General features: G+C 39.3%; 1 protein-coding gene across 1 annotated transcript in view; it reads left to right on the top strand.

The window, feature by feature from the left end:
- The window catches only part of Rab6 (RAS oncogene family member Rab6), a 137,308-nt gene that overhangs the window by 64,160 nt on the left and 55,912 nt on the right, over positions 1 to 17,236 (top strand). Inside the window, exon 4 of the mRNA XM_019057903.2 lies at positions 10,803 to 11,008. Coding sequence (XP_018913448.1) covers positions 10,803 to 11,008 — 206 coding nt within the window. The remainder of the gene's footprint in view (positions 1 to 10,802; positions 11,009 to 17,236) is intronic.

Below are 17,236 nucleotides of genomic sequence, written 5' to 3'. Positions count from 1 at the left end.
GAAAGAGCCACTCTCCAATCTTTGGTCCAGTTCACAACCTCGTCGACAGTATTTTGTAATTTAGTAGTGGCTTCAGGGAGATCCCGGCCCGTCTCCAAAGCCGTAATATCGTCAGCAAAAGTACCCAAAAGTTTGCCACTCTCAGGAATATCTCTGGTGAATAGAAGATACAGGATTGGTCCTAACACGCTCCCTTGGGGAACTCCTGCTAGTATGGTTTTGAACTCTGAGTATGTGCTACCATACCTCACCCTAAACTGTCTATTGGATAGATATGAGTTTATTAAGTTGCAGTGATTGGTTGGTAAAATACTTTTCAGTTTGAAAATTAACCCTTGATGCCAGACTCTATCAAACGCCGTTTGTATATCTAGAAATATGGCGGCAGTTACTCCTTTTTCCTCTAAAGTTTTTTCTATGAGGTCAATGACTCGGTGCACTTGTTGGACCGTGGAGTGCTTTTCGCGAAAACCGAATTGATGGTTCGGGATCGCTTTATTTTCTGAAAGTATAGGTTTCAGACGTTTAAGATAAAGGCGTTCCCATAATTTACTGATTACCGAGAGAAGGGAGATTGGTCTGTGGGAGCTAGACTCATTATGATCTTTGCCTGTTTTCGGAATTAAAATAATTTCTGCTTCTTTCCATACTTTTGGACAAAAACTTTTCTCTAACATGTAATTAAACATGGTACAAAGTTTAGTTAATGCATTGCCCGGCAATGGTTTTAAAATTTCTCCTCCTATCTGATCTCTACCTGGCGCTTTTCTGCGTTTAACTTTATATTTGATTTCTTTAAGCAGTTCATCGTGGTCAATTGGGGTTATTTTCTCTTCTTGTATTTCTCTTGGTTTCTCCAGTTGTTCTAGCTCTACCCCAGGAATATTTTCATTTGGAGCAAACACGTTGGCAAAGTGTTCGGAGAAAACCTCTGCTTTTTCTTCTTCTGTTTTAGCCCAATCTCCATTCTTTTTTCTAATTGGGGGGGAGTGGATCGGTGTATTTTTTAAGTATCTAATTGCCTTCCAAAAAGAGTAGTCTGTTCCGGATTTGTTATCTAATCCTTTAAGAAATTTTTTCGTGCTTTCATGCTTACAGCTCCAGAGGACGCTATTAAGTTTTTTGTTTATCTTATTAAGTATTGTTTTGTCACCAGGGTATCTGGTGGTATGCCACGTAGCCCTGGCTTTTCTCCTTTGTCTTATTAGCTCTCTGACGTCTTTGGGAATTTTTAAATGACGTTTTTGGGAATTTTTAAAGATCGTAGAATTCATTTTTGACCTTGCTTTTGTTGATTCGTTGTCACAAATACATGATTTCGGGGGTAAAAATAACAGGTACTCAACGATAGATTGTACTCGTTCTGGTGGACATTTCGTGTTAAAATGTCTCAAACTAATGGTACTTATATCGAAAAATTAATTTATGACCAAACTTATGTTAATATATATGATGACCTAAACAATGATTGCAGATGATTGGGGGGGGGGGGGGGGAGTATTCTCAAACTTCCTATACCATAAGCTCCGAGACTTCCTAATTTTGCGTAACTGGTAACGCTTAGTTCCAGCGTTCTACCTGGCCGATTTTCATGATTTTTGCGGCTATCGACGGGCAATTGTCTCTAGATTAGCCCATTCTATTCAGTTTTTCAAAATATGACCCAGGTTTTTTTACATTACGTGGTAAAATTGCGAATTCTCCCATTTAAACAATGTAAATTTATACTTTTTGTCATAGTTCGTTTGAGCGTTCTACCGAGCCGATTTCCATGATTTTTGCGTAAATCGACAGGTAATAGGCCCTAGATGAGCCCGCTTTAATCAGATTTTGGAAATAGGACCCAGGTTTTTTTAAAATCACGTTATAAAAGTGAGTGAATTCACAGAATGCTCCAGGACTGCTACCGCTATGCGCGGGAGGATGCGCAGTGGTCGAGGAGGTTGCGCAGTAGCTGTGTAGCCTGCGCATCAGCTCTATACTTATCTACACAAGATTCACACCTTACGTCGAGCGGTGGCCGAGTCCTCTAAGACGTCGGCAGTGTCCACTATGTTCACGGTGTGGGTTCGATCCCCGACACCTAATTTATTTTATTATTACCTGATTATCATTGTTCGTTGTTTTACTGCAGTATTTCATCAAGCAGTCATTCCAAAACGCGTCCTTTTGACTTCAAAATTTTTTTTCTTCTTTATTCATCAAAACCAAAAGTTATTTCATTCTAAAAGTAAAGTATACCTCATATCGTAATTTTTTAGGGGAAAAATAAAACTAACACTGATAGGATGGTAACATTAGGGCCGCAAAGCGGCTCATTGATGGCGCGGAGCGGCTTCAGGGGGTTGGGCCGCGTAGCGGCCAGGGGGCGTAGCCCCCTGGTTTAGTAGAAGAGTAAAAAGAAGTTATTCGAAGATAGATTTCATTACTTCTGGTTGAAAATGCACGTTGAATTGTTGATATTTGATGGCATATTCATCAAAAACCCCAGTTTTGAGACTACTTATGCCATATTTATTATTCAATGACAACTCTTTTTCAGCCTATTTCTACTAGACCCAATATGAGAGTCGGCTCGGAACAGTACAACCCTAGAAGTAGTGTTTTGCAGACGTAGGGTAAGGTAACTCTTAAACCAATGCACAAAGGCGGATAAATATAACGAACACTTCATTTACAAGTATTGATAAAACATGTAGTATTAATATTCTCTCCATGAAATGCCCAAAAATTGTATAAGCTAGAATGAAAACAGCTTTTTTTCTAACCCAGACCAACAACTCGTTAACTCCTCATTTGATAAATTTTGGTCAAATAACAGGAAAAAGTAAGGTCAAAATTGAATTCTACAAGGAGATTACTGTATGTGCATCAACTTTTACAATGAAAATCCGGCTGAGTGTGTCAAGACGCCAAGATAATCAAGCAAGAGTTAGAGAAACGGCGCATTCCGTCCTCATTTTTTCGGACAAATATCGATGTAACTCTCAAAGTGGCACCTAGTGGTAGCTAAATACGACGGATTCCTCATCCTGAAGGATCACTGGAACACGCCTTTTGCATGATTGGACGGCGAAATGCGGCGAAATTTTTAAAGGTCCATTCAAACTTTTATTTTCTTATTTATGGAAGAATCATCTTTGGTCAGACATTACAACGTATAGATTTGAGTAAATTTATCTTTTAAATAGTGAAATATGTTCTTCACACACTCTAGAATGAGGTCCAAGCATTCATATTCGTGCCAATTATTGCCACTCGAAGAGGCAGGTATGGAAACCGACCATAGAAAACAAAGGGAAATTGGCCGATACAGAAAATGTCAACTTCAGGAGTCCAGGGGGTAAAATCGTTAGACAAAATCAATAAACCAACACTGAATTCATATAATATGGATCCTTAGAAACACATTCTAAAAAAGAAAATTAGATGTTAGCCAGTTTGTAAGTTTATTATATTTGTAAAACCAAGATAATTAACACCATAGGTGGTTGTATCACACTTTGGAAACTAATAAGAAAAGAAAAAAAAGAAAGGGACACATTCCATCACATCATTATGCAAAATAAGAGAAAACCCCATGTCCGAGGTTTTACCCATTTGGTCCCACTGTGCCCCCCCCCCCCAGAAAATTTTAGGGGGGGCTAAAAAGTAGCTCTCTTTGACCTAAGAACATCCCCCATGTTTCAAATCTTTACCTCAATCAGGTAAAAAGTTGTGGAGGGGGGAGGAAGGGACTTTTGGATCACCCTGTACACACATCCGGGCAGTCCTTGCATTGTACCCAGTAAACTACATTAGATAACAAACTTTCAAATTATTTTTGCTTGAATTGACGACCAAACTATTATGAGGTTTGAGGGAGGCTTTTTATTTTTCTGAACCCGATGGTACGGTAAAACACTAATTATTCATCCCTCTTTTATGGCGGTTGGAATTCGTTGTGACATCCATGAGCTTGTTCAGTAATGTTTGATTCCTGATTTTCTAAAAACTAGAGTGTGCTCAGAAATAACAGGAATTTTTCCCGATTTCCTTTAGCAATACTAACCCACGAAAAATGAGCTCAAAGTTACGTATTTTGAGCTCCTATTCAAACGCGCCCCGGCAGGTCACTAAAAATGGCCGTGGCGAACGCCACCCAGAGGGCCAGGAATCGAATTTAGTGGGACAAAAGTCACTTTTGGCTTGTCCGGAAAATTCGAAAATGGACACCACTACTGAGCGATAAGGTATATCATGGAGTATCTGTACATCACTGGGTTTGGGGGTCTTATCACTAATAAGACTGCGATGCCAAGATTTTCCCGAGCGTGTGTGATGTGTTTGTTTATCCTTTATACTGGCTTGATTTAACGCTCATCCAAGAGGTCATATTCCATAAACCTTCAAGTGTTTCCCAATATGGCGAGTGTTTTATCTGGCAAGATTAACATGTTTTCATTTTACTTTAAGATATTTATATCAATTTTGTGCATTTTATAGTATGGTACACACAATTAAAAATTGGGTATGAAAATGTTACAATTTTTAGGTTTCAAGTGGTCTGCAATTTTCTGGAAAGATCTGGAAAGTTACAGACCTCTACCATGTGGTTCAGTACTCCCTAAACATCTTAATTTTCATCGGTCCATTTGTAACTTCTCGCTATTCCGTGAGTTATGAATTTTTTTGCAACACAAGATCGAGGATTTTCTGCTAATTTCTTATATTAGATCACTCACGTGCCAAGCATTGGCGAATCTTGCATGTTGGCAACAATACTTTTTCTCAATGTAAATACACTAAAGAATATATATATATATATATATTCTACCTCTCCTTCTCTATTGCTAATGATCAATATATATATTATTCTACCGTGGAAAACAAAGGGTATGTAAAAGCAGCCCGAAACGGAAACGACAATCGAAAACACAGGAAAAAGCGGAAACAAGGCTAAAAATACACAATATAAAGGCAGGACGTTTCGGTACCTTACGGCACCATTATCAACTGCCAAAAGAATTAAAAATAAAAAGAAATTAAAATAAAAACCAGCAAACGGCGTTACATCGTGAAATTGGTAAATGAGACTGCAGTGATAACAGAATAAACAACAAACAAGGTACGATATGCAACAAACATTGGAAAACGCGAGAAAACTGATCACCGATGATTAAGAAAAAATTGCACGGGCGGCCGCCAGGTGGCAGCAGTTCACGGCGTGCGAAATAAGCCGAAATAGATCGAGCTTAGACGATTTATATCGGAGCGGGAATTACAAACAGAATCCTGATTTCTCAGGATTTCAATAATTTCTCTTATTAACCTAGGATAATATTTCTTCTCATGGCACAAAATCCTCACGTTTTCGAAGTCAAACTTATGTTGTAACTGATCTTCATGGTTGTGTAAAGCTGTCACCTCCTTCCTATTATACTTGTGTCTATTTAAGCGTTTGGCCAAAAGTTGTTTTGTTTGGCCAATGTATGAAGTATCACAATTGGCACACGGAATCTGGTATACCACACCACCAGATTGCAATTTAGGTGTGTCAGACTTGAGTTTTGACATGAGGAACTCAAGGGTGTTATACTTGCAATGGAAAACTCTATAACCAAAATATTTGAGAAAACAATCCAAATTTTCGGATAGAAAAGGTACATAAGGGAGGGGCACGACTTTCTCGACCTTGAAAGTGTCATTCAGAGATGACACGTTTAAACTATCATCACTACATTCGACGTGAGTAGTGTCATTACTCTTGGTGTTTTCTCTATTGTTAACGCAGCGTAAAATTTCTTTAAATATATCATCAACAAACATGGGAGGGTAACAATTTTCAATGAGTAATTGTTTGCCTTCTCGGATCACTTCATTTCTGAAGGACCGATCAGACAAACAAATCATGCGTCTGGCGAGATTCAAGGCAACATTTCTTTTGATGTTAGTAGGTTGCACCGACAAAAAATTAGAATAGCGGCCAGATGACGTTGGTTTTTGGTACCATTTGCACTTAATTTTATTACCAACCCTAATCAATGACATATCTAAGAAATTTAGCACCCCGTTCTTTTCCACTTCCATGGTAAACTGTATTGAAGGGTTCAATGAATTAAAAAACTGTAAAATGGAGTCCTCCTCTCCCCTCTTTTCGATAAGGAGGTTGTCATCCACATACCGTTTATATAGCATAATTAAAAAAGGAATGGTGCCAAGAGCATCAAGTTCGAACTGCTCCATGACTAATCCTCCATGCCGTCCTTGCTAATCTAGTCTTGGAGCAGTTCGAACTTGATGCTCTTGGCATTATTCCTTTTTTCGCACGCCGTGAACTGCTGCCACCTGGCGGCCGCCCGTGCAATTTTTTCTTAATCATCGGTGATCAGTTTTCTCGCGTTTTCCAATGTTTGTTGCGTATCGTACCTTGTTTGTTGTTTATTCTGTTATCACTGCAGTCTCATTTACCAATTTCACGATGTAACGCCGTTTGCTGGTTTTTATTTTAATTTCTTTTTATTTTTAATTCTGTTTGCAGTTGATAATGGTGCCGTAAGGTACCGAAACGTCCTGCCTTTATATTGTGTATTTTTAGCCTTGTTTCCGCTTTTTCCTGTGTTTTCGATTATTATTCTACCTCTCCTTCTCTATTGCTAATGATTGATATGTATCTTTCTTTTATTTATAATATAAATAATATATATATATATATATGTATGTAGTCGTGTTCATATGGATGAAAGGCAGTCTTGCCAAATAGCCAGCATGCCGTATAATGGAGCTATTTTATGCTAATCTGTTTAATGTTATTTTACATGTCCACACGATTGGAGCAAGATTTCTGGGGTTAAAATATGACTTCTGAATAAAATTTTCTAATTTAATGTTCTATTCTGGCTTTGCCTTTCTATCTTCAAATTTCTGGCAAAAGAAGTGCATTCTTCAAAGCACTATTTTCATTGATTCCGCCAAAAAATACGCGACATGCAGACGACTCCTGAATTTTTTGGACATGTCCGGATGGTTCAAATGGTCAATTTTGTGTAGGAACACACTCTGATATTTGAGAATTTCTTCGATTTACTTGCAATTTTTTGCAACTTTCTGAGCAATGAATATTTTCGTTGGGTGAGATGAGATTCAATGCTAATTTCGCTGAAAAATACGCGACATGCAGACGACTTGCTTAGTTATGAAGTGGATACCTCCTTGCTGTGTAGCAAAGTTTCTCGGATCCGTCTTATTCTTTTACACCCTTGGGTGTCATCTTTAATTAATCAGTTCAAAGCTATTTCGACGATTAATCATTAATTGTTAGATCATAGAAGAAATTTTCTTCAGAAAGCTATGGCTAAATTGACTTTACAACTCAGCTTGTGAGAGGATCAACTGAGGCAAAAGCCAAAAGTTGTACATGGTAAGTGATAATTATTTCAACGCTCCTAGCTTTAAATATCAAAATCTACTCAACTGTAGATATCCCTGAAAAGAAATACGACATGAAATATGGGTGAAGTGCCCAAGTAGCATAATGCAATGATATACATTTGAATAAAATTGATATTGACTGCAGAAAAATTGTAATTTTTTAACTTGATATTGCAAAACATTTACATCATTGCCGAAAACATTACATCATAAAAGCCGATTTTAAACAATCATCAAAGTGAGTTTCATGTGTTAGAATGATAGGCAATCCAATGATAAATTGCAACTTCGGTAGTTACTTATTTCAAATTGATTGCTCTAAAAATTGTTCCTTCGATGAGTAAATAGGCAACATTTTCAACACGACAATGCAATAGAAATAATTTTACCATGGAATTGAAATTTAAAGAAATGTGTTCTGCTTGAGTACTTAATAGAAGTTTGGAAATCAGGGCATTCAACAGCTTGCCAGACCTCATTAGTGTATCAATCTAAAAATTGTAAGGGTCGTAAGTGTCAAGCTCTCAGAATTTTGGTTCTATAATTATCAAGAAGCCCTGCTGGAAATGTTCAGTGTCATTTTTATTTTTGTTTGTGATAGGAAATTATTTTAAGATTTCCCACGCATTCTTGGTGTCCTCTGAGAATTTTTGTACTTTATTTTTCATCAAATAATGAACATTTGCATTATAATTTTTGTCTATATTTAGGAGAGTACATCATTCGATGATTATCTTCAGTATGTATTAGATCTTTCCCCCAGCAACAAGGTTTATAGAAATTTTATGAGATCTGTATAGTTTTCATAAGTACTCACCTGCATCATGGTCAGTTTCATATTTCAGGAGTAAATAAAAACAAATTATTTTCTCTTGGTTCCTCAACTCAGGGCTCTGATGAGTAAACCTTGTTTGACAACAATGTTAGTAGGTAAAGTTGCTCCTTCCAAAATCAAGCAGTATCAATTTAGTGGTAAAGTTATCAACGACCCTCATTGAATCTCATCTGGTTCACTGAATTTCTGAGGGATAGACAGGGTGACAGGCTCTGTAAAAGTTAGGAAATTAAGCCCTACCCACTGTGAAAATATGTCAGGTAGTTTTGCTGCAGAGCATTGTAATTCCTTCTCCCAGTAAAAAATTTGGACTTTTCAGTTTAAAGAGACTAAACACTTAAAATTAAGTCAAGTAAGAACTTAAAATTTTTGTGAAAAGAATTTTTATGAGAGACACCTAATGTCAAAAGAGGACATTCCAAAATCAGGGAAAAGTTAGTGACCTCTATACGCTTAAAATCCCATAAAAGAATTTTCTGCATACCGAAGTCATTAACTACACAGTTTTCAGAAATTATGTTGAATTATTTATCAGCAGAGAAATGAAAAGACTCTGAAAGTCTTTGTGGATGAACTTTGTGGATCGCGGTAAGTATTTTCCCAGTTTAACCATTCCATTGATATATTTGTTTTGTCAGTATCAATAAAAATATCCCTACTCACTGTAAATGTTGGAAAACCAGTGTGCATGTAATCTGGTAATCCTTCATTAACTAAGTGTAGATTTCTTACCTGGTAAACTGCCTGATGAGTTGAAAAATAGTTTCACTTTGAGACTGATTCTTATGTCCTGGTTCATGCTTTCATAAGTTGAGTTGAAATGTCAATTCAGCTGTAGCCTTCAGCAGAAAATTTCTTCTTTGATGTAGTGTTTGATGATTTATCGTTGAGATAGCTTTGAACTGATTGATGATAAATGAAACCCAGAGAGTCATTAATCAATGAATCAGAGATCAAAGTAAACTGTAAGAGCAGGGATCGTAGCGGACAAAAGTGAACGTCTGCTATACGTGTCTAAACTGAGATTTATTTGAGAAATTTTAGCGACACCGCACGGAACTCGAAGCGGGAACCTTAAAAAACCGCAAAAATCTCACGCAGATTGTGAAGTTATGAGTGCATTTCAGACTTTGCCGATGCGCTCATCGTGATATTTGAGGCATTATCTGTAAGAAACAACTCTTAGTTTTGCTCTAGCAAAAGTTTGCAACAGGCCCATTTTAGGGGGCACCGGGGGGCTATGGAAAATTTATAATGTCAAACTGCTCTAAAATTTCACGAGTATTCAGAAAATGGTGCTATACGTAGTGATACGAGCAACCTTTCTCATATTATGACCAGAAAACCGATTTACCCCCCCCCCCCCTAAAACCCAAAGCCGTGACGCTATCTACGAGGACTTTTTTGGGAGGACTCAGGGGGTCATAAGGACTCACTATGCCAAAAATTAGCTTCTTGTTAATTTTTTCCCTTAACTTCCGTAAAATTCCTGGAATAATCATACAATGTAAAAATTGTTGATCCTTCGGGCATGCCAAAGGGAGATGCTTCCGCCCCCCGCGTTGCATATGGTGCGGAGATTTTCATGTTGCACTGGAGTGTCCCGTAAAAACCCCCTCCCAGGAGAGAATTTCAACTGTTCGCCACCTCCAAAATGCGCATTGTGAGGGGGACAACGCCCCGCAAACTTTCTCGGCTACAAAGTCAGATCCAAAATGCAAAAATGGAAATTCCCCCCTCCGTAAAAAGAGGATATCAAAAACTTAGAAAAGCAGGGCAAGGTTAAAAAGTTCACTCCGCAATAGTACGCGGAAATAATCAACGTAATCAAGCACTATTACTTCACAGTAAAAATAATGACACTAGTAAGATTGATAACTCTGATAAAGTGAATCATGAGTTGATCATTAGTCTACAGGCAATGATTATCCAACTGCAGGAGACTATTAAAGCACAATCGACAGAAATAGTTGAAATTAGCAAAAAACTCGAAGGTTTACTATCGAGTGAAGAAGAAAGAATTAATGCTTCACAACATCCACTTCGCCAACGCTCAAATAAGGGAAAGTGAAAGATTGTACTTATATTAATCTTCTAATATCTAATATTTAGAAATGTACTTTACTATCTTTAAAGTCATTAAAAATTGATTAACTTGTGTTGATCAATTTTTGCGTGGATGCGTTTATGCTGGGCGAGACTGTGCACTCTGCGACGCGGGCCCTGTTACGGGGGCGCGGGCCGTGAGCCAGGGCCCCTGGCGCGGTTCGGCTCGGTTGGGATGCGTCCATTTTCAACTTTATCTTGAGATAATAAGTAATTAACCTGTTGTTACTTCGCCATTAATCATCCTTAATGTAAGCTAATTGTATATATTTCCTAAATTGGAAGTTTTCAATAAAATAAATCTGTAAAAAAACAAAAAAACATGAAGAAAAAAAAGAAAAAAAATCTTACCTGATGTGCTCTCTCCTATCCACCATCCTAGGGAGGCGTTCTCTAGAGATGGCGTGCTCCTCTGAGAGTTTAAATTAATGAATTTTAATCTTTTTTACAGATGCTAATTCATTCCATCAAACTTCAAAATGGATTGATGACGTTCGGACAGAGCGTGGTAGTGATGTCATAATTATGTTAGTTGGCAACAAAACTGATTTATCAGATAAGAGACAAGTCACCAGTGAAGATGGTGAAAGGAAAGCAAAAGAATTGAATGTTATGTTTATTGAAACTAGTGCTAAGGCTGGTTATAACGTGAAGCAGGTACGATTGACAGATTTCCATCTAACAACTCTTATGAGCACCTACACTCCTACAGTTAACGGTTGATTGATCCTGACTTTAACCAAAATTATTTATTCAAGTTGAAATCATGATTCATGTGCCTATGTTTAAAATTTTATTTTCAGAATTCAAGTTCCCAAACGACCTCCTAGAAGTGTGTCTGAGGAATTGTTTTTCTTTAGCACATCCCTCAAAGAAGTAAAGAGAATTCTTTTTTGTCATACGTGGGGTGTAGTCCTTGGTCATTTTCAAAGAAAATCCTCGAAATCGAACAGGCAGCCAAGAATAGCCTGAAATCAGTATTTTAATGATAATGCTGAATAATATCCCTCTGTTCAATAATTTTTTGGAGCAAATATTCATTTCGTGATTTTGAGTACTGCTATTATTCTTATTATATCTCCTTTATTCACTTAATTTTTACATTAAGGTACACCTTATCGCGGGCCTAAACAATAGGCCTTAGCATTACAGGGTGGGGGAGGGGGAAGAACGCTTATTGAGGGGAAAGAGGGGTAGTAAGTCTCACATATGTATACAATTTACATATTTACACGCCACTAATTGGTAGCGGTGGGGAATAATAACTCAGGTGGTTGGTGGAGTTGCCCCTATCACTGGTGAGTTACTACATGTACTCAGAAAAAAAAAAGAGGGGGGAATAAAATCAGAAATAAATAAATTAAGAAGTCAATAAACATACTAATACTATTACAAAAATCTTGAATAAATAAATCAATGAGTCAATAAACATACTAATGCTACCTTTCTTCTGGTTTACACTGCTTCGAACTTACCTAATGAGCTCAACGATAATTTTATGGTACAAACCTCGATAATATGGGATCTATGACTATAAAAATAACAATATACACTTCACACTCAAGTCAGCACTTTTCTGAGGATTGCTGCTGTGCTCAATACTGCTGTTTTCTGGATACTTGCAATTGAGATCTTGCCAGGTATTCCCTTTATGATGCCTGCCGATGCATTTGATATCACACCATTCGCTCCTACAATAACCGGCACAGTCTTGGTCTTCCTTTTCCATATCCGTTGTATTTGTATCTCAAGGCTTTTGTACTTCAAGCGCTTTTCGGCTTCCTTCTGCACCACGTTGCAATCCATGGGAATAGAGACATCAATTAAAAGACAGGTTCCATCTTGCTGCCTCACGAATATGTCAGGCCTATTTGCTTTCACCTCTCTGTCAGTTCGCACCCTCATGTTCCATAATATCCAAATGCTCCTGTCTGATGTTTGCGTCACTGTCTTGGGTTGGTGGTCATACCATTTGGTACAGAAGTACCAAAAAGTACAGAAATTGTACTGAAGTAAAAAATACAATTAATTTCGGCTTAATAATTAAGGCCTTCGTGTCTTCGTACAGATTTAGTTAAAACCAAAGAGAGGTATATTATTGTTAATACTAAAAATGAATTGTTTTCTAACTAAATAAGCAGGCTGCTACAACAACATCTATCAACAGCATTGTAATAGCCCCCGCAAGAACAGGAAGTGAAATCAATAGTAGAAATACCGTAATTAACACTGACCAAACAAACAATCCCAGATATTCAAAGTTTATCAAATTTTGTTAAAGTTTTTGTTTCAAAGTTTGTTAAATACTATAATCTTACTAATATCGGGATTTTTCATTACCTGAGTTCATTATGATTTAACCATTAATAAGTTCAAAAATTCGAGAATTAGATTAATAATATCTATTTTAGTAGGAATATATTTTTTAGCAATTTAATGATACGACTGGTACGTTCAGCTTACTGCAGATTTTATCATTATTATCATTATGTCTTTAACGTACAGAACCGGAGGCCGACTCTATCGACTTCTCCCGGCGTTTCAACGCAGAGGAGAGTCAAACTTGAGTCTTCCTACAACCAACTCATTAAAAAAGCTAAAAATTTTAAAAATTGTTCCAAAGTTAAAAGTTTAAAAAATTTAAAATATTAGTTCGAGGCTCAAAATACACGAATCTTAAACAATCCTAAAATAAAATTATGAAAATGTAAAAAGTTGAACGTTCAAATTATTTGGTTATAAATGGTTAAAAGTTGCTTTTCTTTAAAAATTCGTTTAAAAGCTATAAATTTACAAATCTCAGCAATATCAAAATGAAAGTATTAAATTGTAAAATCTCAAACGTTAAAAATCTTTGGTGTAAAATGGCTGTAAGATTTAGTCATTTTAGTGGTGAAAGTCATCGATGACAACTCGGCGGACAATTCTGCAGCTTCCTAACAATACTGCCTTTTGCAGTTGTTGATACAGCTCCTTCCTAAGACCGAGCTTTCGCAGGCTATCCAACATCCTTTTAGGGACTTCTCCTGTGGCTCCAATAACAATATGCACAATTATCACCTTGTCCAACTTCCATAGACATTTAATCTCATCAGCCAGTGGCCTGTATTTATTTATCTTCTCTGCATCGACAGGTTGGATGTTAACTGCCAAAGGTACTGCAGTGTCGATGATGAAAGCCACTTTAGCACCCTTATAGTGATCACAATATCCGGGATGTTGTTTGGAATGGTTTTGTGTATGCGTATCTTCCTGTTCCAGTACAGTCGGCTTTTCTCATTTTCCTTCACCTGTGGAGGGTCAAACTCATAATGGTCCTTAGCAAGCTCCCGATATATAATTTTTGCCACAGAATTATGCCGCAGCAACCTCTCCGTTCATTGTGTCGGAGAGGTATGTGTTTCCTAAAACCTGCCATAGAATCTTCCGATTTTAAGAGGATATTCGATAACGTTACTCTCCGTCCTTTTTCGCTGATACACCACACGCGCGTATCAGAAATAGATTTGCAATCGGCCAACGCCTCGTCGCGGGATCGAGAGAGGTCGGAGAGAGTGATATGAGTTTTGGTGCTGAAGCGAGCTGTGGCTTTGCATGCGACTTTGGCCCCTTTTTAATCCCTCTCAAAGGTGTTTTGGTCGCTTTCATCCAAAGAAAGCGAAAGTTGGTATCATTGGACACTTCTTGGCGAGAAGCCAAGTAGCAGTGATCGCTATAAATAGCGATTTTGTCGGTTGGTTATCGGTGGCAATATATCGAGATATTATCGCATTAAAAATTGCGATTTATGGCGATTAAATCGCCACATACATACAGGGTGTCCCAAAAGTCCGTACCCCCCCCCCCTCCTCGTAACTTTTGAACGGTTCGAGATGGAAAAACGAAACTTAGGGAATGTTTCTATCTTAAAGGGGACCATCTTCGGGGGGGGGGGGGGCGGGAGCCCCCAACTTTTTTTTCAAATGGTAACCCCTACCTTGTGATACATCATTAGAAAGAGAATAAGAAACTAAGAATTTTGGCGCAAATCGCAAATCAATATCTTAATTTTTGACCGAGTTATGATAGGTCAAAGGTCAAATTTGACCTCTTTTCAAAAAATCATAACTCCGGTTCAAATGATCGTAAAGAAAAAAATAAAACGGAAAAATTTACCAAATTATAAGCACTTTTAAGTAAATCACAGAAATTTCTTCAAACTAATGTTAAGGGGGGTTTCAGACCCCCAAATACGTCATTTTAAAGGTCATACGATTTTCTCGCGAAATGAGCCAATTTTCCTTTACTTTTCCTCAACATTATCTTAGTAAGTTCAAAACTAGTTCAAAATTGCGTTTTTAAGTCCCCCAAATTTCGGGCAAAGTTAAAAAAAAATGAAATTTAAACGGTCAGATTTTATCACCTCAAATTTCGTTCTTTTGAACTTTGCCCGAGATTTGGAGGACTGAAAAGGAGTGCGACTTTTAGAGTCGGCTAGCGCTGGTCCTGAGAAAGAGCGGACGAGTGCCAGCTGTCCTGTAGAGGACTTGGTTTGTGCGCTTGGAAGCGCTTAGAACACCCCACGAGATAGCTCGGTCGGGCTGGCCCAGTGTGATAGCACTCCGGGCGATCTGGACATGGAAGTCCACGTTGGTTTTTGCGCTTGGAGACGCCGAAGAGACCCCAAGAGACGGCTCCTCGGGCTGGCCCAGTGCGGTAGCGCTCCGGGCGATGTGGGCATGGAAGACCCGCAAGTCGTTGGAGCCGTGGAGAGCTCGGTTAGAGATGGACCAGCGCGCCGATGGATGAGAGCTGTATGTACTTGGAGGTACTTACCGTGGTTGCTACTCTTCTTGCGGTTGAGCTGCGACTGGTGATGAGACGCGCGGCCGCTCGCTTTTTATAGCCGCGACGCGACGCGCGGCCGCGTGATTAGAGCGCGCGACGCGACGCGTGCCCACGTGATGCGTGCGTGGGACGCGGGACTGGTTGCATAAGCAGTACACAGCGAACGGTCCGGCGGTGCGCGCGATTCTGGCATCCAAGCTGATTGCCAGGTTTCTCAGAAAATTGAAATAGAAAAAATGCCCAAAAATTCTATAATTTAAAAATTCGCATTTGCAGACGGAGGAGGCTGGTATAAACATACCGCCCGCCATGAAACCACAAAGGGGGTTTCATTAGGAAAGGCGGAGGCAGAGGCAAAGAGAAAAAGAAAAAGAAACAACATTATTTAAAGAGCTTGGAGACTCTGTATAATACTATGAAATAAGAGCTAGACTTAACAACTAGCAGTTAATGGTGGGTGATCAATCCTCCGCAGGCAAACGAAATAACTTGAGCACGGGTCTCTTGAGCTCGCCGGTGGGAGTACGCACGGTGGCGACTCTAACTTGCCCGTCTTTCCCAGGAAACGTCTGCAACACCCGACCTCTTTTCCAGCAAAGGGTGGGGAGTTGAGGATCTTCAATGAGCACGAGATCACCTTCTTTCAGCGGAGTTGATGTCTTAAGCCATTTATTCCTCTTTTGTAGAGTTTGCAGGTATTCACTACACCATCTTTTCCAAAGTTGCTGAGAGAGAGCTTCCACGTACTTCCACCTCTTGAGCCTGGGAAGAGGAGTGTCCCCGTGTTCTTCCTCTGGAGGGGATACTACAGGCCTGCCTATCAAGAAATGACCAGGAGTCAGAACCTCGAGGTCATTTGGGTCATTTGACATTGGCGTAAGAGGTCTGGAGTTCAAGATGGCCTCGATCCGACACAAAACGGTTTGAAATTCATCCATCTGGAGCTTTTGGTCTCCGACAATCCTTTTGAAGTGTTCCTTCATGCTACGCACTGCTCTTTCCCAAAGTCCTCCTTGAAACGGAGCCGCAGGAGGATTAAAATGGAATTTAATGCCTCTTGCTAGAGCATGCTCGCTTAGATCATTCGACTCTTGGGAAATTAATTTCTTCAAGGCGTTGTCCGCGCCCACGAAGTTAGTTCCGCAATCACTGTACAAGTCCGTGGGACACCCTCGACAGGCTGTGAATCTTCTTAGAGCTGCAATAAACGAGTTAGATGTTAGATCGTGTACAGACTCTATGTGCACAGCTTTCGTGGAGAAGCAAACGAATATGCAGATGTAGCTTTGCACGGTCCGGGCGGATCTAAGATTGTAGGTTTTTACAGAAAAGGGGCCTGCGAAGTCCATGCCAGTATGAGTAAATGGGGAGCTGGGCGTTACACGAGGTGCAGGCAAGTCGCCCATTAGCGGTGCGCTGTTTCTTGGTCTCGCTCGGAAGCACTTGAGACACTGATGAACGCAATGTTGAATTGCCCTTCGGGCTCCGGTTATCCAGAATTGCCTTGTGAGAAGAGATTGTAGAGTTTGGGTTCCAGGATGGTCGAGATCCTTATGATACTCGCGAATAAGCAGCTGAGTCAGGTGATGCTTCCCGGATAACAGGATCGGGTGCCGTTCACCTTCAGCGAGGTCTGCATTCTTAAGGCGACCTCCCACTCTTATTAGGCCATCTTCATCCAAGTACGGATTTAAAGTTTGAACCGGCTTAGCGCACAAGATGTTCACTCCATCTTGAATTTTCTTCAGTTTGAGTAAGTCATCCTGAAAGCAGTCTTCTTGAACCTTCCGGAATAGCTGCAGCTCAGCCTTCTTTAATTCTCCCATGGTTAACTCTCCTCCACATCGTGACTTCTTTGGAGTGATTGCGCGAAGGATGTAAGCCAAGACTCGCTTAGTCCTAGTCCATGAAGAATATTTAGAGAAAGTTTGAATAGGCTTGGAGACCAATAATACTGCAAGATTCTTGCTCTCAGGAACTGAGTCAGTCGCGAGCGGTAACGGAGCTGCAGGCCATTGTGAGGAGTCTTCTCGAAGCCATGTTGGCCCCTTCCACCAG

The sequence above is a fragment of the Bemisia tabaci genome, chromosome 2 (genome assembly GCF_918797505.1).
Source record: "Bemisia tabaci chromosome 2, PGI_BMITA_v3".
NCBI classification, from domain to species: Eukaryota; Metazoa; Arthropoda; class Insecta; order Hemiptera; family Aleyrodidae; genus Bemisia; species Bemisia tabaci.
The sequence above is the reverse complement of the archived record's forward strand: the minus strand, read 5'-3'. Positions and strand labels throughout refer to the sequence as shown.